This window comes from Gasterosteus aculeatus, chromosome 21, assembly GCF_964276395.1.
Source record: "Gasterosteus aculeatus chromosome 21, fGasAcu3.hap1.1, whole genome shotgun sequence".
Taxonomy (NCBI): domain Eukaryota; kingdom Metazoa; phylum Chordata; class Actinopteri; order Perciformes; family Gasterosteidae; genus Gasterosteus; species Gasterosteus aculeatus.
In genome coordinates, this window is record NC_135708.1 from 19,419,790 (window position 1) to 19,444,246 (window position 24,457).

Here is a 24,457-nt window from a genome sequence, read left to right on the forward strand (position 1 = left end):
GGTTCATTGTGTCACTACTCACCCAGTTCAGACATCTCGGGCACCGTAGCTACAAAGGGTCCATCCGGAAATTTGGGTGGATTGTCATTGATGTCTTGGACTTTGATGATGAATTCCGACTTTGGTTCCAGCGCGTCCTCCGTGTTGCGGTCCAAGGCTTGTGCGTGCAGGACATAATGTGCCTTCCTCTCGCGATCCAGGCTCTTAGTGGCGTGAATGTCCCCCGTCACTTCGTCGATGATGAATATGGTCCCGGCTCCGTCGCCGCTCAGAATGTACCGGACGGATCCGTCGCCTTTATCGGAGTTTGAGTGGAGCTGCGAGGCAAAGCAGACGTGGGGTGTGTGAATACAGAGAATATGGCATCGACAACGGCGCTTCTCAGTCTCAGGTTCAAAATAGGATTAAGGTTTGCGATGCTAAAGGATACCTCCAAAACAAATGAGTGAGATGTAAGCAATAATATCTCCACATTAGAGCTGCAATGATCGGATGATTATGATCGACTGGCCAATCGACATATGAATATCAATATCGTTAATTCGCAGCTCTGTAGCTCAATAAGAATAAGCTATGCTTCACATTCGTGCACTTGGATGTGTTCTTCCTATAGCCGTAACCTCTGCAGCTCCACGGTGGTCCGCGGCCCGCGAATCAGATGCAGACAACTCCCAACACGGTTTGATATTCCTGCTCAGCCTCCACCGTTTCCGAGCGCTGCTCAAGGAATTCAACTTCAGAGATTCATTTTGGGTGAAATCCCTACAACCGTTAAAGACGGAGAGAGCGCGCCGCCTTGTTCCTACGAGTAGAAGGGGGAATAAGGGAGACTTTTCAGACCTAATTGATACCGAAAGGATGAGGCTCGCATGCCGGTAGCTCAGCTGGGTTCGTAGTTTTAGGCTTTCTACGTGCTACGTTACAATACCACTGATTTCCCCAACCAGGGCGCCATGGAAATATCATCATTTAAAGAACTTGATTTCACTCATGCATAAAACATGTGGAGATTTCTTTGTAGCCTTTTTCCTCCTGAGGGAAGCGTCACAGCTGAACACAACAGAACAATCCATTTTCATTACGCGTTGCACTGCGTTTTACATACTGCTGGTGTTTTTGTAGATCATATTTGTTGACGCACATCAATGAACTTTAAACACAACCTTCAAATTCCAAGTCAGTGTTGCCACAAACAAGATGACTTTTGAGAACATATGACAGATACACACAGAAAATGAACAATTCCTGCGGTTTGAATGACGGTAACGTGTTACTCTCGCTGACAATGTTACACACACACAGATAACAATGGATACAACAAAAAAAAAATAACCAATTCATATAAAATGGCATGAAAAGGGACTTTAAAGTGACACATCCACATTCACAATGAGGGTCATTGTCTGTTCGATGCCAATTAGCAACGTGTGTCAGAAATAGCAGCGCTCAGAACGTTTGCGTGAGCTTTCACAATGACATCAAAACATTAACAAAAGGGCCAAACCACCTTTGGCCCAAATGTCGGGGCATCTGTCAAACCAAATAATAAACCCATTTAAAAAACTAATTTCAAGTTGAGTGGTTTAAAAAGAAGAAAAAAAAAGAAAGAAATTACAAGCACTAATAGGAACAGCAGTCACAAGCAATCAACAAGGACATGCTCCGACTCCACTGGTGAACATTGAAACGCGTGCTTATCACGTAGTAATACGCAAGCACACGAGGCCAAATGGGAGGTTAACAGGCTCCAGACGCCTTATTGACGAGGGCGGCGTTTTACAACCAGCGCAATTTCTAAATATCAACTCTCACAAGGCCACACATAACTACGCATGTGCTGTGCCAGAGATAACAGCAATAATTGATTGCGTTTTCATGTTAATGCACATGTTTGTGTGGTGTAGAGAGACACGAGGAAACACGTCGTGTATGGAAACAATACATTTATCGGTGGCCTCTAAAAGTGCAAAATATCGCTCATAAACGTTGATAAAAAAGCTTTTTTTTTGTTTTCAATTAAAAGAAAATTAGGGCCTACAACTACATTCAGTTTGCTGGCACTGTGGGTGTTAAACATTGTTATTCAGATGGAAAACCAGCGGGTCGGGGGCCGCTGGAAAAACGTAGAGGCCATTTATAAGAGAAGCAGAACTCTGACATTTACCAGAAAACTCCGGCTTGTTCATGAGCCCTGCGCCCATATGGGGAAACAGCATGGAATGCCTTAAAGAAGACGTGTTGCCATTTATTGGAAGAACAAACCGTGAGTTTTTGTTTCCGACTTGAGGGGGCGTTCTCCTCAATTTTCTCGGTCGGAAGTAATTTTTCAGATTACTCCGACGCCTCATAAAAAGAAAAAGCCCTCAGGCATCGCTGAGGAAGCTGTGAGCGATGGTGACGGTTTGTTGTACGTGGGTTTTTGGCAGGCAGCTGCTTTTACTGCATTCTGCGCCGTGCCAGCAACAGTCCCACAATCCTTCAGGAGCTGTGGAATAACGGGGCACTCTGGTGACGTTTGGCAACTAACCGCTCAATGACACTCGGGCCGGCGCCGTTTGCGCATTGACTCAGACAGAAACGCGTGGAGTCAAAGGTCCGTCACATAGAACCAGCTGTGAACGTCGCAGGTGAGCCGGCAGATACGACGTTCAAAGACTTGTTAAAGCTTATTTCCGGCTTATTGGCTTCAACAAATTCAGATGCAGCAAAAAAACAACTGGGGAAGTTGATGGAAGTTGAAGTCGGAGGGTGTTTTTTTAAGTGTGTAGTGATTACTGACACGAACAAAAGTGTCTATGATGAAGAATATGCCACATCGCCCAGCCTATAGATCTAATTAAGTTACGTAATCTTCCCAAGCAAAGCGCGCAAACACAACTCTCCAACCAACGGCAATGCTTTTTCTTGTAAACCCATTTAACTGGTACAGTCCCCATAATTGGGACACGGCTAAATTGTTTAGGAGTACAGACCAGAGCGGAAGATAAGTCTGTCTACTTTGGCAGAGCCCCAGATTTAGAAACAATCAATCGTCGTACTATTCCATTTTATTAGGGGCACTCAAGCTTGCAGCCGTTATGGACGGATCCTCTGAATGAGCGTCCGTTCGTCACATAACGATTTCCTCTTTCAGCACGGCTGATTCCTTTACTGGAGGTCCATCGGAGCTCCCTGCTGGGAAGCGCAACACATGTTCACTTGAAAAGAATTAGCCTGTGTGTCCTCACTGAGCCCCGAAGCCCACTTAAAACAATGTGGGGGTATTGATCGATCGATTAAAGGGGACGTATCGACTGCAAAAAGGTCGGAGTGTCTCAAGTGCCTCACAACACACAAACTGGGACGAGACGGTCGTGTCATTATCTTTACTGTCCATCAGTCAAAAATTGGATTCCACAAGCCAAACTGATTTTTCTTCCCCTTCCTTTGTCATTTAGAACTTTTGCAATGAGCTGGCGTTCTTCTTCTCCTCTTTTATTGCTTGCTTTTAACATGCACCACTCCCATTGACACCACTCTCGGCATATGGCAGAATCGTGTATGCATGAACGTCCTCGTGTGCTGTTTTAATTATTTGATGTGAGGACTTTGCAGCAATACTTGTGGTTAAAACCGTCCTGAGTGCACCTGTTAAAAAGGGGGCATGGAACATACACTTAAAAGCAGATATATTCAGACCCTCAGCCATGAGAAAAACGTGCAAGATATTTATCCTTTAACAATGAGTTCAACCACAGAGATAAACCAGCTTATTGAAATAGAATTACTACTTGTATGAATATTAAACCACAAACACAGAGATCCTGAGGCCACATCTAATCAAAACCCGGACTGGCGAATAATTACTAATTAGAGAGCCACAGTTGATTGCAGGCCTGCCTCTTGATGAACATCCCATGGTAAATACCGGCCTTGTAATTAGATAAGGAGTCACACATCCTGTTGAATCAGGTGCTTAATCAGTTGCTAGATTGTACTAATAAGAATCACAACCTCCAAAGCAAGAAACCAGTCCACGTTTACACATGGAAGGCGGCGTGGACGGGAACAATGGGTTCGCCAATGGGCCAAGTCCATAACTACTAGAAGGACATATCCACTCCTGTCCAGCAGCACTCCACAGCTCCATCTCACAAATGGAACGTCGCCTCCGGTCAGAGTGCTAATTTCGCCATTGACTTCCTTTGCAGCAGCCGATGAATCACGCTCGGCAGTGCGAACCAATGATGCATGTGGCTACTATTGCCTTCCAAAATCTTTAGGTAATAAAATTGTCGACGGGTCATTACCCAAACACGACAAGCTGAATGTACAGCGGCGCCGGGCCGACTGAGCCGGAGCTCATGGCTTGAGGATTCTCGTCATTGGAACCGGAGAGGAGCGAGAAGGATTCACACTTGAATGGGAGCATTTCCAGGTGTGTTAGGTGATATTTATGGTCCGTTCTGTCCGATGCGGACGTGTCCTACACACAGTAGGAATGAAAATCCAACATTTTCAAACATTGTCAATGTTGTTGCGCCGCGGAGCAAAGCGATGAGAGTTGGCCAATCTGGAAGGGAGAGAAAATGTCAATAACGTCCTTTTCAATGGATTCCGTGTTGAATGTGATGCGTCCAACACACTGATGAAGGTGATCTCGTTGCGTTGCCGTCTCCCCACACAGACTGCGGAGGAATCATTTTCCTCCGCAGGTCATCAGAAAAAGGGATTGCGTTCATCTCTCCGTCTCCGCGGCCGACTTTATTAAAGAGAGCGGCGGAGCGGAGGAGCGGCGTGTGGCGGGCGGCTGGCAGCTGGCAATGCATTTCTGAGGAGTTTAAAGAGATCAACGGAGTCTGGGGCTGCAAAGCCGCCAGCCAAGAAAAACACTCCTCTCTCAAGGAGAAAACTCACTTATAATTCCACCGTGTGCCCGGAGGAACAACCCGGGAGGAAGTGGATCTTTGCTTTCTTTTGTCAACGTGTTTCCACTGTTTGGGCTGCGCGTACGCGTCGTCGAGAGAGGAGTCTTACGGCGTCTGTGTTCACAAGCTAATTGGTGTTCGCAGGCAAAACAGCCTCCTTCAGACTGCCGTCCGGCTTTTACTGCTAACCTGACCGCTATATCAAATCAACACACGGGTATTTACCTTCACCCATGTGGTGTCTAATGTAAGCATATCAAATAGAATTCGGGTGGCAAATTGAATCAAACTTTAAAATTATAGTTATTTAATCAGTAATTGAGGGGAAAAATTACTACTGATGAATAGAAATGGAAGCTGTAAGCAGCTCCTGTACGACCAGGGGAATTTACCCAAAACTAGTTTTCTCATTGATAGATTATGTATCTATAAATCGTATTATTCCAGATGAATGAATATTACTGTGATGTATTTTTATGAATTAATCAACAAATGTAGACTTAATATAACATATCATCAGTATAACATATCAGAAATAACAGAAAATGATTGAATAAAATAAAGATAAGCAGATTGTGGGATTGGATTTATTATATTAATCATATTGGTTTGTTGCTGCATTCTGTGCAGGTGGAATCTCTCTACAGGTCCTATTGAGCTGATCTGTGATACAATCTGAGGAGGTTTGAGATTTGTGATCCTCATCACGTCGAACCTCATAGCTACCTTAAAGAACACGCGCAATGACCAGATTCAGTCCTGGTTTGGATCTCTAGTCGCCATGACGATGATCTATTTCATGCCAGAAAATAAAACATCCAGCCCGGTGGCCAAAAATTCTGCATTTCAATACTAAATCATACAAAAGTCTTCCCATTTCCGGTTGAGTCGCTAAAACGTAATCTTCTAATGAGCGTGGAATGGACCGTGGAGTATATAACCCCTTTTGGAAGACGCGTGCACGACGTGTAACTCGATGTTCACTGTCTCACAGCACCGGCGAAGGGTACTTTCTGTTGAGTGGCATCCTGACACCTTACAAATTGCTGCACAACGTGGCCTGTTTGCCTCGTGCACTTCTTTCCTCTTCTTCTGCACCTGCTTTTGTCCTCTTCAATAGCACAAATCTGAATAAGGCATGTACCCGCGTGGGTTACATTATCGGTTATTTGCCGTGCAGATGTGCCCGGCCCGCCTTGTTTGCTCCTGTAAAAAAGAACATTGCTTCACCGGCGGGAGAGAACAGGGAGGACGCCAGGAAGGAAAGGAATGAGAGCTATTTCTAACTTTTAATGGGACAGTTGTCATGAATACTGGATCAAATTGTATACCAGGCAAAACACATATTATATGGCAAAACAAAGCACACTAGGTTTATACAATATAATCCGGCAAATTCTACTTAGGGAAACCTAGTTAATGAATATTAGAGAAGTTGAGGGAGACGTCATGAGAACAGTGAGAATTTGAGCTCATCGATCCCCTGCTGATTTATTCATCATTTTACAGCGAGTTCAACACATGCATCACTGTCTGCTGGGCGCAAAGTGAATGACCAAGCAAGTCAAGACTTTAAAAAATGTCTTCTTTGGCTGTGTGTTATCATTTCTCTGCACAGCGGCTGCGTTGGACGCGGCTCGCTGTCAATAAGCAAAACCGCGACGTTTATTCGCCGAGCTAAGAGCACGTTGGCTTTCCGACCGAAATCCTGGCGATGACTCACCGCCGAGGACGGATCCTTTCTAGTGATTCCATAACTCCAGTCATCAGACAAACCGCCCTCGTATTCACGTCGGATTCAGGGGGAGTTCATTAAAACTGCAGCGCGTGTTGAACGGCCTGCTGATGAGTCGGGGTTGTTTTGGCCATTGATTCCATCAACAATGAACAATATGCACCGCGAAAGGAGAACAAAAAAAAAAGGCAGGCTGGGCTCCCTAGCTGATGATCCGTGCCTGGGCTTCATATTTGCAATTAGTGATGGGGTGGTGGGTGGGGGGGGGGCATTCTTGATTAAATCTCGGCCCTCATACTCCACTCAAGAGGACTTAATCACTTTCTATGTGGGCGTGCTTGATTGTCTGATTATCACCACATTTTGACCGTGGTCCCTCCCAATCAACTCCACCAAGTGCCCCCTTTCCCTTGGATTGATTTGCAACAGTCACAGTGAGCCTTGATGATGGAGAGCCCGCCTAATGACCATACATCAAGAGACGGCGGCGAAGACGCGGCCCTCCCGCGCGCGTGCGTCTCGGAGAGAGAGATCCGCCCCGATAGATGTCCTCTATTTTGACACAGAATGAATCGTTGTCTCCCCCCAGAAGGACGGTTGACTTCTTGATGTACAGTAATGAGATTATTAGAGTCCCGGGGGGCAACTCTGACACCCATTTAGCGGCTCTCTCTCTAACCGGTAATAAAAACGTGATATTTGGTGCAGGATGGAGGAAAACGTCGCCTCGTGCTCTGCCGAGCGAGCGAGTCCCGTGTGTCTAAAACGGCGCTAATACGTTTCGGCGTCTCATCCAGAGGACAGGGGAATGCACTTAGGACGTATTTAGGCATGCCTGCACAGACAGCGGACCTTCTGCTGGCTCACACCAGCTGGTTGCCGCCGCCCGTCAGTCGGCGACAGCGATGCCGCGACGCGTCCTTGTGTCCAAGACCGCCGTTGTTCCAAACTCCAAAGAGATTCCCTCGAGAATGGGACAGACGAACGGACGCGTGGACGTCCCCAAAACCCAGAGGGTCCGTCCGCCCGCCGGCATTGGAAGCAATGGCGGTCCTCCACCCTCAGCAGTGGTCGATATGTTATTATTAATTTGATATCTAACATTCTCACGATGTTCCTCTCTCCAACTGCGCAGGCTAATAATGTGACGTTCACTGTGAGATGTTCACGTAACACCTCCGTTCAGTTTGAGGCTGAAAACATTCCAATTTGCAAGAGTGGATGAAAAGAAATAGAGCTCGCTGCATCTTGTTGTCGTGCTTTTTCCCCCACTGTTGAGCCATGACTGTGCACACAAGGCGGTTGCCGGATTCCGTCACCGCGCAATCCCATTTTAAATGTGCGAATGAAACATCTAGGCACCTTTCTGGGAGGGATCTACTCGGCCCTGCCAAAGAACGCGCGATAAAACCAGGGAGGGTGTTACTTCGAATCTCGCCTTTAATTTACCGCGCACTAGAACAGCGAGAAGGCGGGGCTTAAGTCAAGGACGCCCATCGCGTCCATCGCGTCCTTCGACCGAGCACCAGCAGACCATCGAAGGCATTCCTTCGGGCTCCGGGGATTTGCGACGCCTTCTAGAAATTCCCATGCGGCGCCGTAACCCGCCCGACTACTTCGAGGAGCCACTCTGAGCCGGTCGCCGCGGAGACATTTCGGGTTCTCTCCTGGCATCTGGACAAGGACCGTGTCCCCCCGGCCGAGCGTCTGCGTCTCACTCATGCACAAAGCTGTCATTCTGCCCCAATGCGCCCGCCTCCCAAGACAGGTGTCACTGGGGATTATGGGATACCTCAAGGGGATTAAAAGCGTTCTTGACAAGACTGGCTGCTTCCCTCATTCACATAAGTCACTCTACGATGTGCTTCATGCGAGAGCAGGAAACACAACCGACTGCCAACGGCGGGAGGCGGCGCCGGTGTGACGTTTGACCTGAGAAAACGTGTGCTCTCTATGTTAACCACGCGATTGTTCACAGCTCCGTGTTACGTGTTCAGCGTCCCTCACATTCTTATCCAGAACAGTCGGTTTCCATCGAGAGCAATAATCGACAAAGACTGCGTTGGCTTTTCCCCAGTGGAGCTGCTCATTCGCTGCTTGCTAATGTCCACAGTTTTTAATCAAGCAAAGGAAGGAGGGGAAAAAAAAAAAACAATATAGAGCCGTAAGGGCGGAATGCATTAATCCTGCCCCTCATCATCCTCCCCCTCCTCCCCCTCCTCCTCCTCCTCGCCTGTCTTCGTCTAATTAAGGGTCATTCTGTCTCATGGCCACATTAGGACACTGCACGCAAGTCCCAACCCACATAATTAAATGTTTTTTTTTTTGTGCTAACCATCTGGAGACTCATCTCTTTAAACATGCATGTCAAATTGATTCCTTAATAATGTTTATGTGTCTTCTCAGCGCTTCATCATCACCCAGGATTAGCTGTTTATGTTTGTTCGGCGGCACACACACACACACACACACATCCAGCAACAACAACAACAACAACACCCTTAATGTCAGAGTAGAACCTGTAACATCGGCCAACCAGCCGAACAGACCGACCGATCGTGATCTTCAAAGATCGTCTCAGTGGGAGACACGGTGACGTGGCGCTTTGAATATGCTGCGAATGTCTAATGTCTTTATTGTCTTAACACAAACGCTGAGGGATTGTTGTTGTTTGCACTGGGGGAATTTGTGGCGCATTCATCCGTCAAATAATATTGGCTAAAACACGTTTCACCGGTAGATAACATTTCTTTCCTGCTTCGCAAGGAGATTTGTGATTAAAACAGTATGGGGAAGTGATATTTACAGTTTTTTTTTCTCCATTTCTGCCCATTTTTCCAAGCATGTCGTCCCTCTTTTCTCTCATTTTCCCTTCAAATGGCAGCCGTTGTTGAAATGCAGACCAATATGCAGTCAGAGGGGCGTTCTGCCTTTCTCATTCTCCTTCTCCTTCGGAGTGCAGTTGAGGGGATTAGTCTGTGCCCGAGTGCCTAGAATAATGATCACCGCAGCGGAGAAACACATTTTAACATTTCAGGAGATAAGGGCAGGCAATCTGCAAGCAGATGACTTAACCAGCTCCCTTTGGCTTATTGTGGGGCTAAGAGAGGAGTCTCCACCACCGGGACGAGCGCCGTACCCCACCAGTGGCTTCTCCTATAAGGGACAGACCCCCTTTTGCACAACTGCGGTGGTTCATTTTACACAAAGAGATCGAATCTGGGTTCAATTTCCCAGGGAGAGCACGTTTTATATTCCTGTTCAAAGATAGGTAATAGTGACATTTTCTCACTCTCAGACTTCATCTACTCATCATAGGTGAGAGAGTCCTAAGGGCCACTCCCTAAATGTGCGCAATGACGACGGCAATCGACCTCAAGAGAACAGCTCGGCCCCGATGTGGCACATTTCAACAGGCGAGAGAGAGAAACGACCGTAAGTGAGACATTGAAAGAACGGGAACCTACCTTTCCCACGTACTGCGCCTCTGGTCCCAAGTGCTCTTCTAAAACAAAGAACTGATTCCAGATCCAGCCGCGCTTCGGCCGGTGGTGCACCTCCGTCTCCCCGTTGGCCAGTTTGGTCTGGTTCTTGGAGGGCACTTTGGCGGAGACGTGGTGGCTCGCCCCGCAGCACCTCTGGATGAAACAGAGGCACACCAGGAAGGGACAGAGGCAGGAGGTGGCCGACATCCTCATGGTGGCGCGTGCTTTTGTAAAGTTATCTCCCCCCCCCCCCCGTGTTCCCGCCGCGCGGCAGGCGGCACGGCTGGCCGCCGCTGCGTGGGGCGGTCCCAGCAGAAGAGGATTCTAAGTCCAAACCAGGGAAACGGCGGCCCAGGTAGATCCGCTCAGGCTCATGGCCCAAAGCTGAAGGTTTAAACGAAGAGAAAGATGCATCCGTTTACATCATGTCGTTTGCAAACGGACGTGAACGTCTGCGCAGCTCTACCAAGCGCGGCGGCGCATCCCGCGGGCCATCCTGGATTTCCTGCAGGAGACGAAAGGAGAAGGAGAAACGCAGAGTTAGAGATTCATTCGATGGACATCAGAAGCTGAACGTCCGCTAATTCCCTCCAATTCGACTGAAACTCGAAAATCCTCACAGACGAGGACAAACTGAGCTCTTCAAACTGTCGACAAGGTCCAAACAGGCAACAACGACGCAGATGAGACACACTGGTTGAGGCTTGAGGAGGCGCGGCGCTGCTGAAAGGTCGTCCTCGCCCCTGATGGTGGCGACTGACGGCGCTCTGTGAGGTCAAAGTCGCGGATCGGAGCCGAGCAGGATGAGAAGGCTTCCTCAAAAAACATCGGAGGAGGGTTTGATTCGAGTGTTTTATCACTACCGAGGCTTTTCTTTTGAGGCTTACCGTGTTCCTCGCCGCCGCCGCCGTGAATAATAAGTGGGGCGGGAAGAAATACAGTTAGTGTGATAAGAAGAGACATCCAGCCCCTCAGAAGAAAGGCAGAGAGGAATTTTTAAGAGGCAGCGGAACGGGAAAAACAAAAGGGAAACTTTTTTTTTTTTATATCAAAACTATAAATTGCCGATGACATTGAAGCAGTAAAATAATAACCGCAAGGTTTCTTAAACTTCTTACTGAGTAATCTCCTGGCACGATGTGCATTACACTCGCATGTGGTCTTTAAAGAGGAGATATTATGGACACTCATCCAGTCTTGGGATGGATTTTGAAGTCGGATACATTATTTAAGTGCTGCTGGAGCATGAAATTAGTCCTCACCGCCCTCCTGAGGATTTGACCTTGATGTTCCGAGATGCCCCAACTGTGTGACGTCGCAACTAAATGGGAAAAAAAAAACGAAACTTTTGATGCAGCGTTGATGCGGACGGGTTTGCACCGATGCAAACAGTGACTCACTCCGCTCGGCTTCTGCTTGTTGCTCCGTCACGGAGAGCTAAACACTCAACAACGTCCCCTCTGTTTGCTGTTCTGGCCCCCTAAATGGTGGCTAAAAAACACACATCCCTCTAAACAAATGACAGCAGCACGCATCCGAGTGAAATACCGTAAACTAAAGTTTTCCCATCAATGATAATAAAAACAAGAGCGGGATTACAGCAGGAGAGCTGGTCCAACATTGCAACATTGCAGCTTGGAGAGGGATTATCGAGCGGACAAACACATATGTTGATATTAAATAGGATATAGGAGCCGACGGACTTCAAAGGCCGCTGCTCTCTATCTCCCACAATGCACTCGACTGTCACACACTATTTCTTTATAAATATAAATATTGTGTATGTATGGATTAAGATGTGCTTAGAAAGCCCTGACTAATCCCCATGTTTCAAACATCTCTACATGCAAATTCACGCAGCCCCGCCGTCGTCGCCGGTGATGCTGAGTGAGGTGATACCTGCCGACAGCCTGAGGGGACGGCAGAGTCCTTTCGTCTGGGATTAAATACTGAAACACGCGTAATCTGGGTAGAGATTCTCCCCCGCACAGGTAATCCCACTTCCCATGCAGCTCTCTCACAGTAACGGAGGAAAAAAAAACAACCCGCTCGCGTTCTTTTGAAAAGCTGTTTTAAAGATTTTTAAAGTTTTTGGTTTTGTTTCTTTCCTTATTTAATACGGTTCAATAACGTCCCGAGTGAGGCGATCTTCTCACAGAGCGCAGACAACCGTGGTACCCGAGTGAGTCAGACAGACTCCACCTGCTGGGCCCCTCTCCGGTCCTGAATTCTGTGATCAGTGCGCTTTTTCTAGTGAAGAACAAAAAGTGATTTCACGGAGCCATGAAATCAACACCATCTGGCTCCGTCACTGGAAATAATTGCTCCCTTTTTTCCGATGACGATATTGTTTTGCGTGGCCTTCTGCCCCCCTGGCATGTTTAATAAAGTGCAGTGTTTAACAGGATGGCTTGTGCACGGCGCCAGACATAGAGATTTTTTGGCAGGATGCACGCGACGCAATTCTGTTTCTGCCTTGTGTTTGTTCATTAATAACCGGCGTGGTTTTATCCAATGACACGTGAAACAATGGAACCATAGTTTGGTGTTTTGGTGCCACGTGTGAAAGATTAAAACGGTTCCCAACAATTACAGTTTAAAACTGTTATTTATGAAACGCATCTTTTTTAAACTCTTATTATATGATGGTTTACAATTATTAGGATTTTATAGTCATTGTTTTTCATCATTGTTGCAAGTGGTTTGTACCTTTGTTTCATGTGCTGATTCATCAAAGCAAACAACTCAAAGATGCGTTTTGGGAACGCTTGAAGTAAAGATCCTTACAGACTTTGTTTTTTACATTAAATCAACTAAATTATTCATCAACTTCTCAAAATACACTAATCAATTATGAAAATGTTAATTCGATGCAAGTGTAGCTCACGACTTCCACTGCCGAGCTGCCGGATCTCTTGTCTCCCAAAACCCACTGTTCAGGTTTTGTACTATTCAACATCTTCTAGAAAAGGTTACGCAATTGATCACGTGTCCATAGATGCACATTTACTGAAAAACACCTGTAACCTGCATTCTTGTTCTCTCTGCCTCTTAACCTGACCCTAACCCTGTGAAAACGGAAGGCAGAATAAGTATAATGAAGACCGGCAATGAGATGTTGAGAGATGCACCTCGACTCGGGGAACAGGCATCTGCCGCTAATAGCTGATGTTTCGGAGGGAAGCGTGCACCACCCGTTTACAGCCCCGGTTAGTTGCCCGTGAACGTGTTTCACTAAGCCGAGGTAAATAAACAAGAGGAAAACGGAACTGCAGGGGAAGTGAGTGGCAGGGGCAACGCGTTGTGTGAAATCAGACTCCAGCACTTGCTGCGAAACGCTCGCAAGGCCTCGGCGTGAATTTATTTATTTCCTCCTTCTTGCTTCTGCTGAACCAAAAGGAGCTCTGCGTGAACCCTGCAAAGTGGAAGGCGAGCCAAAAACATCCTCTGCACCACGAGAGGTAGCGTGTGCACGGGCACCTTGTCTAAACCCATTAATAATGTGCCGTTGCCTGTGGCGCGTTGCTTTACACCGACGGTTCTGTAACAGGGAGAGACAACAGTGCATTGGACTGAAGGCAACTCGGTCAACGTGAAAGGTTGGGTGACTCAACAGCACAAACAGTGAGCTAAGGAAGAGCATCATTCAGCATCACAGGTGTGTCATTGCCCGCCGTGTTATGAATCAAAGACGAAACATGTTAAGATGTTAAGAAGTATACGAATTGACAAAACAGTGTATTTCAGCCATGTGACATTCTCCAGCGTTTCTTTGATTCGAAAACCTACATTTAGGCCCAGCGGGGTGACGTGAGTCTTAAGGTATGATGTTAGTCCACGACAGAGAGGAGGTGCATAACCACATTTAGAAAAAGAATGCAGAGTCAGCGTCAGCTCTTCTAACTTAATATTAACATTTTTTACCTGCATCCGACTCCAACTCTGATAGCATTGCATGTATAATTAAGATTATATGTAGTGTAAGTAGACTGCATCAACAAATGTACTTTTAGCTAATCGTTGTATAAAATGGGAAACCTTTTGTCAAAAAATATAAAAATTGCGTTCGATCTTTACTCCTTCTAAAAATAAAAGCCTCGTTGTTCGTGACGGGAAGCAGATTAGTCGGATCAGCTTCACGAGTGGGGAAACCCTCCCTCTGTATGTGTGGCACATCACGGAGGTAAAACAAAACTGGAGGAAACAAATAGGCTGGAAAGAGGAGTAAACAATTTCCGGGGTTTAGCCAAGCAGACTGTAGTATTTCCACAGTAACGTCTCAGAAGAAAACGCACCGGGGATTATGGCTGAATGAATTGGGGTTTGTGGTTTGTTGTTCTACAACAAACACCCTCGGAATCTGTTTCCACTCCTGGCTTACAGTGTGGGGGATAAATGTCATGTTTTACATCATGTTGTTATTTTTGTAAATTAGCTTCGTCCACACGTCCACGGAACAGCTGTAAGCTGTCTGGAACATCACAGTTTGTGTGCTGCAGCAGGCGATGAATGCCTTTCTCCCCTCGAAAGCAGCTGATGCGCCGGAAAACACGTCCTGAGGCTGCCGACGTGGGACGCTCGCAACTTCCTTCACCTCCCGCTTCCCAAATCCAGCGCGGCGCGAGAAGCGTTGACCGAGCGCAACCGGAGAGGCCAGGAAGACAACCTTCAAATCATCCAATAACCACGACACGGCTATGGATTATATTTATTATATATATATATATATATATATATATATATATATATAAAATCCATTCTCTTTCATCTTGCCTTAAGTGATGAGGTGGAGAGTAGTTTAGTTCTCAGGCAACAGTAGTCCATCTATCTGGGTTACATCATAAACGAAGGTGTAAGCTTTGAAAAAACAGAAGGAAAGTAAATTGGCCTTCAAACAAACTCGTCCTTTAGAGTACGAGCGCAGTAAAAGCTCTGTGTGAAAAGGTCCAGGAAGTGCAGGGCGACGCTGCAATTATTCAGCCAAAGCTTGAAAATAGAACATGTCGAAGGAAGCCCTGCATGCATTTTCTCTCCCTCACGCGCACACACAAAAGCATAGACCGAACTAATGCTGCGACCTTGCGTTTCAATCTTCCCCCAACACTTGTGGGCAATCAAACGCGACAAGCAGCAGGTTTTTAAACACAGATTAGGCCTGAAGGTAATTAGGCCCATTGCCGTAATGACTCCCACTGAGTCATGTGGGCTGGGTGGCGTGTCAGTCACCCCCTCCCACCGTTTCCCACTAAGTCAACAGCGACTTGTCCTTCCGGTACACCACCCCTCCAAACACCATCTGCCCCAACCCTCAGCTTTGATTACCTCAAACGCTCGGCGACGACGCGCTCGCCGAGAACGAGAGGCCTTATGACGCTTTCGTCTCCTTATGTTTACACGCCAAGTTTAACAACCTGAATTATCTCTGTGAAGGGGGGAGATCTTTTTCTTCAAATTAGAAAACACGTCTGCACTCGTCAACCCTGCTATATGTTGTTTGGATGCCTAATGAGAGCCGGGTGGAAGATGGGAAACGTCCCATCTGCTGCACGTTTTAATGGCTGGATTCTCGAGCTCTAACGCTGCAGCCCGGGATGCCAAGATGGAGCAGACACACCCCATCTGCTGGCCACTGCGTGGCGGAAAGAAGACAGCGCTTCAACTCGCATCATCATCACCATCATCACCGCGATCTTGCTCTTCTTCCACGGCCGCCGCTGCCGCACAACATCCAGACAGAGGTCCATCAGCATTATGCACATCAGACTCAGTCCTGCAGATGCTTTGCTGCACGGCTCCAACTCGTGGTCATTTGTCATTAATTGGTTCATTTGCATATTGTTTTTACTAATAAACCAATTAATTGTGCAGGATATTGTCTTGATGTGACGAAAATTGCTTGTGACAGCCGAGTCCTCAATGAACCGGCTAATGACTTCAGCCCCACCTGGACGAGCGTCTAATGCCGCTGGGACCAAGTGGAACAAGACAAACAGACTCAGGGACGTATTCATATCCCCCCCGCAGCACTTCTGCTCTTGTCTGAGAAGTCTAAAATCAGGTTGAGGCTACCGGGTGTTGGCAGCCTTCACCGTTTCACATGGGCTGAAACACACAGAAGGTGTGTTTTACAAGGGGGGGGGGGGGGGGGCTTGTGTGTTCTCATGCAGGGCTGGGGCTATTTGCATTAGCATTTCCTACACAGATAAGCGCGCTTGCTCGCTGCCAGGTAGATTCCCTCATGAGAGGGTGAAGTGCGAGTGAATCGGGGGGGTTCGCAGATGCTCGCCGCACTGCTTTTCAAGTGCCTGTGGAGACTCGCAACAGACAAATACGCTGCCTCCCCGTGCAAATAAAGAGCGAGCCGAGGAAGAGGAGGGAGGTGTGCGCAGTGTGTCGCGTGGGCTGCGAGAAACAATGGCGTTTTTCCCCGCTGACATTCATTATTTCATTTATTACAAAGACTGTTAAACATAAATAAATGTAGTGCGGAGCCGTTAAAAAACAATCAATTCAAAGAGCACATTCGTGGGCAAAATGGAAACCGCGAAATCTGGAACAAGCGTGTTTGTGTGTCCGGATGTGTTGTGTGTTAGATGGGTGTGTGTTAAGCTCACCGGCTCACCAGCACAGTCCTCGGGGGGGGGCGAGGGAGCGGCCAGATGTTGCCACAAAGCCAGCGGTTTTGCGGCAGTCCTGGACGCAGTCCTAAGAACATCTGCGCCCCCACTACTGCAAGGAAGCAGCGACAGAGTACACTCGGTGTTGACTGACGGCAAGAAGTAGGCAACATTTTCCTTGAGCGACATTCCATGAATGCATTGGAATAGAAGCCGAGGTCGACGTTCGGCCCTCAAATTTGAACAAATAGGTTGAAAGGAAATAGATTTTCACTCTTGACGCACGCAGGAATTTAAACTTTCAAGATTCTATTCAGGGAAAGTTTGGCTTGTTTGTGAAACATTGGAATCCGTGTTTTGGTCTTCTTGACGGGCAGCGAAACACTCCCACCGCCGCCTCCCCCCTCGGCTCGCCTCTCATCCACCTCAGATCTCCCCCTCTCACTGAGTGCTGGTCCAATTAACATCTCTCTCACATTGCGTGTGAAAAGGAGACGAGTCTGACGGGCTCACAGAGCACTCTCGTGTTTCAGCATCATGGCTCCCGCGTTGCACTTGGATACTGATCTGAACTAACGCCCCCCCCCCCATCCCTCCGTCACCGTACTACATTCAGGTCCATTTCCTTCGGAAAGCTATATGTTCAATGGGAATGAGATTTTACTTCCTCATATTATTGCGGAAATGATTATTATTATTTTCATCCTGTACTCTGAAATATGTGGCACTCTAACTCTTACTTATTCTTTCCTCCATTTTGGCTTGAAACTAGTGGAAACTGCATCGTCACCTGAAATTGCATCTCAGTCCCGTCTACTTGCGTTCCGCTGAGCTCCTCCTCAGCGAGTCGCCGAATGTCAACCAGTTTATTCTGTGCTCATCGTGGAGCATAAAAGCGCCTGTGAGATGCCTGAAGCCTAAAATGTAAATCAATAGGGGGACGGCAAGAGAAAGAATCCGCCCAAGTGAATGAAACACAGAAGCTGAAATCTCCCGAACATGACCGAAGGCAAACCCCCCCCGAACCATGAGGCTTTCCAGCAGAGAATAAAATACATGACTGTGAGGCAGCCCCCCGGATCCGGGCAGAAACCGGCAGCGATTGCATAATGACAGCTCATCCGCAGGAGCTATTTAAAAAAGGAAAAGTCTCCGAGCAAACATTTGCAAATGTGAAATGGAAACCCAACCTCCAAATATTACATTAGATATTCATGCAGCGTGTTGCTCATCAACCGTTTTCAGGCTTTGCAAAGACTTTTTGCCCATTACACTACATCTCACTTTTACTTGACACGTTTAAATCAAGTTCAAACACGTGTAATTTATGTAATTCACATCACATTCATGTCATTTGGACTCGGCGTGTCGGCCAAAACAGCGCTTTGATTAAATTCCTCTCACATCAGTGAGTTGCACATCATTTTAAGATGTTTTTTCACTATCCAAAAGAATTCACCCTTCTGGAAGTTAGGAGGTGCGCAAATTGATTTCATTAGCATCTAATCTTAAAAAAAAACAAATCCAACATGATATCGGGAAAGCTACTTAATTGGACCAAATAGGGACGACTGTGTCGTTTGATTCCTGAGGTTTAAATCCCATGCTCCTTTAAATGTGTTTAAACTCAGACCTCCTCTGCCTGTGCTGAGTGATCTTTAAGGAAATGCTTTGCTGCCCATTCGTCACTGACGGCGAGAGCAGACGATGAATCATTCTAATGTTGCTTTCACCCGTACGGAAGAAACCCAGAGTGCAATAACGTCAGCATGAGGCCGACTGCTCCGTGTCCCACGCTGGGGTTTGAAAGTATAAATAATGAAGAAGAGGACATGGCAGCAAACCAGAAAGGATGAGTTAAAAGGCCAGGAACCTGGTGTTTCCTCGCTTTTAATGAGCCCGGTTTTTGATCGAGAAACCAAAACAACACTTAAATTTTTCCTCAACGCAAGAGAAGCCAAAGGCATCCAAGTTATTCTCTCATTCTGCGTGATCAGCGTCCCGCCTTCTGACCGCACCGACCAAGCCCATGAGATGATGACCTCTTGCCTCCTGCCACGTGATTGGCCAACGGTCTGAGGCCTATTTAGGTCTTTAGAAGCGCTTGGGTCTGTAAGTGCCTGTGATTGTGCTTGAACCTGACTGACAAGTTCGGCCCTTTTTGCAGTTATTTCTCTTTGGGTAAATATGGTCCCAACAAGTCCACTTTGTTGATAATCTGGAAACAGTCCACTGCGTCAGGAAATTGGACTTGAATGCCGACATCATGAATCTTTTACGTCTTAAATAGTAAAGCGCTTTATTCATTTATAGCAAGAGCCAAGAGATGTTGGAAGACAAATGTAGTTTTTCTTTCAGAAGGCAATTAGTGAGTAAATTCTACAACACGAGTAGATGAAAGTTCCAATCAGACGGAGGTTTATGTGATGGTGAGATTGTAATAATAAAGCTGAAATTAAACAGAATTATCACACGAGGGGTAAAAAAAGTCAATGGCGTTGCAACTTAAACAACCTAAACAGACTGACTTTTCAGACCTGTTTGTGATTAGTGAACAGGTAAATATATCAACCAGTGGCCCAATAAATAGATTCAGTGAGCAGGTAACGTGCACGTAGAGCGTAACCATGCACCAGTGGCAGGACGCGCCTTCTACCTCCAACCTACGTACTCGTATCGCTGATGACGTCTGCTGTGTGTGCATTTCCAAAAGGGGAACATGTATGATAAGAAATGAAATGTCAAAATGCATCCATTATCGCTCTCTGTAAACCACACAAAAACATCACACTGCGGCATTCAAATTAAGGGATTATTTTTAATTTGTCACATCCTGGATTTGGAGGCGGATTGCATCACTGACGATGATTCCCGGTCGGCAGGCAGAGACAGCGAAGGACCCCGTCGGCTAATCTTTGGAGGAAAGCGCCATTCGTCTTTCGAGTGGCCCTTCGACTGTGCTGTTGGAACAATAATCCGCCGTTCCTTTTCCCGTCTGCCGGCGCCGTGATTGAAAAACACGGTGGCGGCCATCGCGCTGCGGCCACCCGGGGGAGAAATCTCCCCGGGTGGACCATGAATTCTTGATGCATCTCGCTCTTGAGATTGGTTGGGCAGGATCGAGAGAGGACGCAAGTATGTGCTCTCAGTACTTTGGATCGCACTTCCTTGATGTTGCTTCTGAGAGAAACCCAAGCGTCAGACGCAGACATGACCTGGCATTTAATCCCAAGTGTGGATCAGGCTCCAAAAACACCGCCCTGCCATCGATTAGCATTTGTTAACGCATTTCTCCAATTCACACCTCCAGTTTGCAACAGAGGAATCCTGTTAGTCACCAAGCCCAAGGCGAGATGGAAAATAACCCCTGTGAGATCATCAGCTTTATTTTCTTAGCCACCTCCAAAGCCAAAGAAAAATCGGATTGTTGACCGCTATAGGTGAGTGTGTGTGTGTGTGTGTGAGTTAGAAAATAACCGACACTTGGGGAAGGTGGCAGTCTGCCATGTTGTTGTTGTTGTTGTGCTTTCAATCTCTAAGGACAATTGTGACTACCAATAATAATGACGCGTGTGTCCAACATGTGCTGAAGTGGTGATCCTACAGTGGAAATCTGGTGCCATTACTTCAGAATCCAAACAGTAGCTGTCAGTTAACGCTTATTACCGTGTGATCTTCAATTGAGAAACATTTGACAAGTTATTATTTGATGGTGTTGCACCTCACCGCCATGCTGAGCGACACACGCGCACACACACACGCGTGCTGCAGGTAATGTCGTCAGTGACTGATAATTGTTCACACTTGAGTTCATAAAACTTCAGGGGTTGTTGAGCTGGCATCGAATCAGCAGTTGTAATGGTGATTAACGTACGCAGAATTCATAATTACTGTGATGTCGACATCACACACAGTTGGATGTACAAACACTGGAGCCTGTTTGTGAGTTAACGTGGCATTTCCCTGCGTTGCTCGTCCTCGGTTGGGTTAATAATCGGGTAATTAGCTCGGGTGCCCTTTTCAAACGGGGATCCACCCGCAGGCCGGAGAAACAAAAGCCAAGAACGTCAAAGAGAGGGTGCTGAGGCCACCTTCGACCTCTCAGGAGCCTCCCGCCCGCTTTCAAGGCAGGCGTTGGGTAACGTAGCGGGACAATGTGCATCATACGAGGAGGAAGCGAAAAATCCAAGTTAACAACAGGTCAATGACCATCGGCAAATTTACATATTGGATTAGTTATCCAGAACATCCAACGTCCAGGTCAACGTGACCAGCTGGGTGGAGCTTCGTTCTATTGCAAACTAATGTTGTCGTTTATCTTTTGCTATTTGAAACAAACATTACCGAGAGCCGCAATCCCAGACCTGCCCGATTAAAAAGAGCGATTGTATGTGACCGGAAAATCTAAAACTCCTGCTCCCGCACTACAAGGCTCCTTTGGTTTGCATTTTGTTTCCATAGAAGCGGCGATGGTCTGAAAGGCCTCGACAGCTAACGCACACGGAGTTGTGGTTTTATATTTTGAATGTGAAGGTAAACTCAAAGGTTTGGGTGAGCTATTACGTTGTGCCGCTGCTATAGTAAGTCCGGCCTTGCACGTCTCAAACGTGTGAGAAGTAAGCGATAATGGCCTCTACGTTGGGAATAAAGTACCACTGAAGGGTTTGGAGATGCAGCAGAGGGCCTTCTGCTTGCTGCATTTAGTGCGAGCCACTCCGTATTCCATGTCCTTCTGGTGCACACTCCCCAAAGATTAATGGAAATGCCAACCTTTAGTGGATAAAAGCTTCTGAAATGTGGGGTTTTGCGGAATTTCTTAGTGACGGGGGAACTTTAGTCATGCCTGACGGTATGGAGCAACATCAACATCAAAATATGAATGTATTGTAGCTCCAGCCCAGTCTGCGTGTTACAAATGAACTGCTATATGAAGCCCCCGAGACACATTTGTTAAAACTTCTCCCCCGGCAGGGTGGTTGTCATCACACACATGCGACATTTTCATGTTGTTTGCATCGAAATCAGTATAGGAAACAGAAATATGGGAAACGTATCAATCCACAGCACCGATCACATGACACCATCGTCTCCCTAAACACATAAGAGGTGGTCATATTGCCCCCAAAAAATACAGTGCTGAGGATTGGCAGCAGGATACAGCTCAGCAGCAGCCAATAAATACAACATTAACGGAGATAGCCAAGCATCTGGCATTTGGCTCACGCATCTTTCCACACACACACACACACACACACACACACACGCACACACACACACGTTTGGATGACTGAGGCGTCTTTATGTGTTTCTGTGGCGCGCGCGCGCTGCAGTCAGCGGACTCCTGTTCCCTGCAGTGCGCGCACAATGTCAGTCCGCCTGCGCCGGTGCGGCACGCGGATCGGAGCGGCGCGGAACAGCCTCCAACTCCCACCGCGTCCCGGAAAGCCTGTCAATCATCCACGACCCGGGGAGAGGAGCCACGTCCACTCCTCTAATGGCCGGAGAATGAGTGGGGGAGAAAAGTGCGCCACCCCCCCCCCTCCCTCCCTCCCTCTCTCCTTCACACCTCGCCTGGTTGTCTTTTGCTCCGTGGCAATATTTCAAGAGACGCAATTCGCGAAATGCGCACGCGGCCAAACTCGCGGTTCAGCCCGCTGGCGCGCGCGCGCGCGCTCCTGCCCACTTGCCGGCTCTTGTCAGCCGCACCGCGTCGGGGGGATGAAGGCGGTCGGTCCCACGCACAACTTACACCGTAATACGGATAACATCCACACAAACTTACTTATCTCTCTTACCTGTGCGCGTGAACACGCATGGCCGCTGATTAGCGGGGGAAAAGATGCACCACTTTGACTTTGTTCCTCATTTCTCGCTTCCTCCGTCCTTCCCTCGGTGGCAAAGTAACGCTGCCGTCCTCTCCACAGCACAGCTCGACTGCGCGCGGCTCCCGGAGAGCCGACACTCTGCCTCTCCCCCCCCCCGGATGTGTGTGCGCGTGTGTGTGTGTGTGTGTGTGCGCGCAAAAGGACTAGCGAGCCGAGGCAGCGCATGTGTGCGCATCTCTCCTCCGGAGCATCCTCCAATCCTGCCCGGCTACTGCGGCGGTTCGGGCCGGAGGAGGCATCCGATTGGCCGGTTCTCAAATCAATCTGTGGCTTCCAGACTTGGACCGGCCTCCCCGTGTCTACCTACACCCCCCCCCCCCCCCCGTCCTCTCTCTCCATTATCTGCCTCTGCTACTCTGTTAACACGTGATTATATGAGATAGTAATCAGGAAGCGATACGTTTCCCCTGTCTCATTTTCTCACACACACACACGCGCACGTTTAGTGCCAGACACAGTCTACCTGTCCAGACTGTCCCCGTAGGATGGAGCGTGTAAGCAATCAAGGAAAGTGCACCCATGCTGGCTCAAACTGGCCAAAACTGTGGGTTCTGCACAGATTCATAATATATAAACATGCATGAAATAAGTGTTTGAAACGGTCTAAAACTCCCATAACAACAGATGATCCCGGGATTAAAATGCTAAATGGTGTCATGGCCATTCGTTTGACAATTAAAAAAACATATACAGAACTATTACCTATAAAAATTTGTTACAAACTAACAAAAAGGTTTTTATTATCAGTACCATTTGAATAAGAAGGGGAAACAGAGATTGGGTGTAGCCGAGGAGGCGGACGCTGCTGCTACGTCCAAACTTTTCCTCACGAATACCTCGAATACCCAAAGGTTGTCATCTGGGTTGATTGATCTGGTGGTGAATTCATCCTTTTTAGACCGTAGAAAAATTGATAAAAAAATGCTAAAAGTCCCTCCAAAATATCAAATGAAGACACAAAGACCCCGGGGAACACCGTAGCAAAAGAATGTGGTGTATGTTGTGATTTGTATTAAAAAATCTTTGCAAGAATTCATTTTTTTCCCTCTTTTGGAAGGTGGAACTTGGAACTGCTGCAGTGGAGCTGTGGTTATCCAACAATGGATCCTCCCCCAGCAATTAAAAAGCCACCATGGGGACCGACATGGGATTCGTTTCCACTCAGTATCTCCGCTCCAGCCGGACAAGCGCCTCAGACCAGACCGTCAAGACATTTAGCAATCCGGGATTGCTAAATGTCAGCAAATCAGCAACTCCGGTTAGAATTTGGGGCGCGAGGTCAACATCCAAGCCGTGGATTTTGAGAAAATTATTCTCACAAGAGTACAGCTCTTCAAAAGTTGAGTAGAACATTGTGGCCTTTTGATGGGCTTTAACAATGGACGAAGCGTGCCGACGCGCCTCTCCTCAACTTCAGACACTCGGAGCACTAAAGCTCGTCTTCAGGTCGAGCGAGACATTCAGAACGAGTGGAGGTCACGTGGGTGTCGCTGGCTTTACCTTTTGTGCTTTTGAACTCCCGTCGCCACGCGAAACCTTTTTTTAATAAGAAACAAAAACAGTTTGCATAGAAACACTCGCTTCATCTGCCCAGTTGCTTGGAAACTATAGCATCCGCACAGCCGCTAATGCCAGTAAAATGAACACCTCTAACCCCAAAACATATATTTTCTGCCTACAAGCAACAGAGTGCACGGCTGCTTTAATGTTGCTTTTGAAGTGTACGAGTAATGTACCGGAGGACTAAATAAAATATGACGTTTTGTACCTTATTTCAAAAAGGCTTTGAACGCCTTCATTTTCCACCACGTATGCATCCTTGAAAAAG

The 24,457-nt window shown here is 47.3% G+C and overlaps 1 protein-coding gene across 2 annotated transcripts in view; it reads right to left on the reverse strand.

The window, feature by feature from the left end:
- LOC120811825 (cadherin-18) overlaps window positions 1-24,457 on the reverse strand; it is a 102,793-nt gene that overhangs the window by 32,267 nt on the left and 46,069 nt on the right. The window contains exons 1-3 of one of the 2 annotated variants that reach the window (XM_078096946.1): window positions 22,540-22,863; window positions 10,110-10,632; window positions 23-317 (exon numbers count right to left, since the gene is read on the reverse strand). In XM_078096946.1, the coding sequence (XP_077953072.1) occupies window positions 23-317; window positions 10,110-10,340 (526 nt within the window). In that variant the 5' untranslated portion in view covers window positions 10,341-10,632; window positions 22,540-22,863. Of the gene's footprint in view, window positions 1-22; window positions 318-10,109; window positions 10,633-22,539; window positions 22,864-24,457 lie in introns of those variants that run through there. The other variant, XM_040167478.2, reaches the window with a different exon arrangement.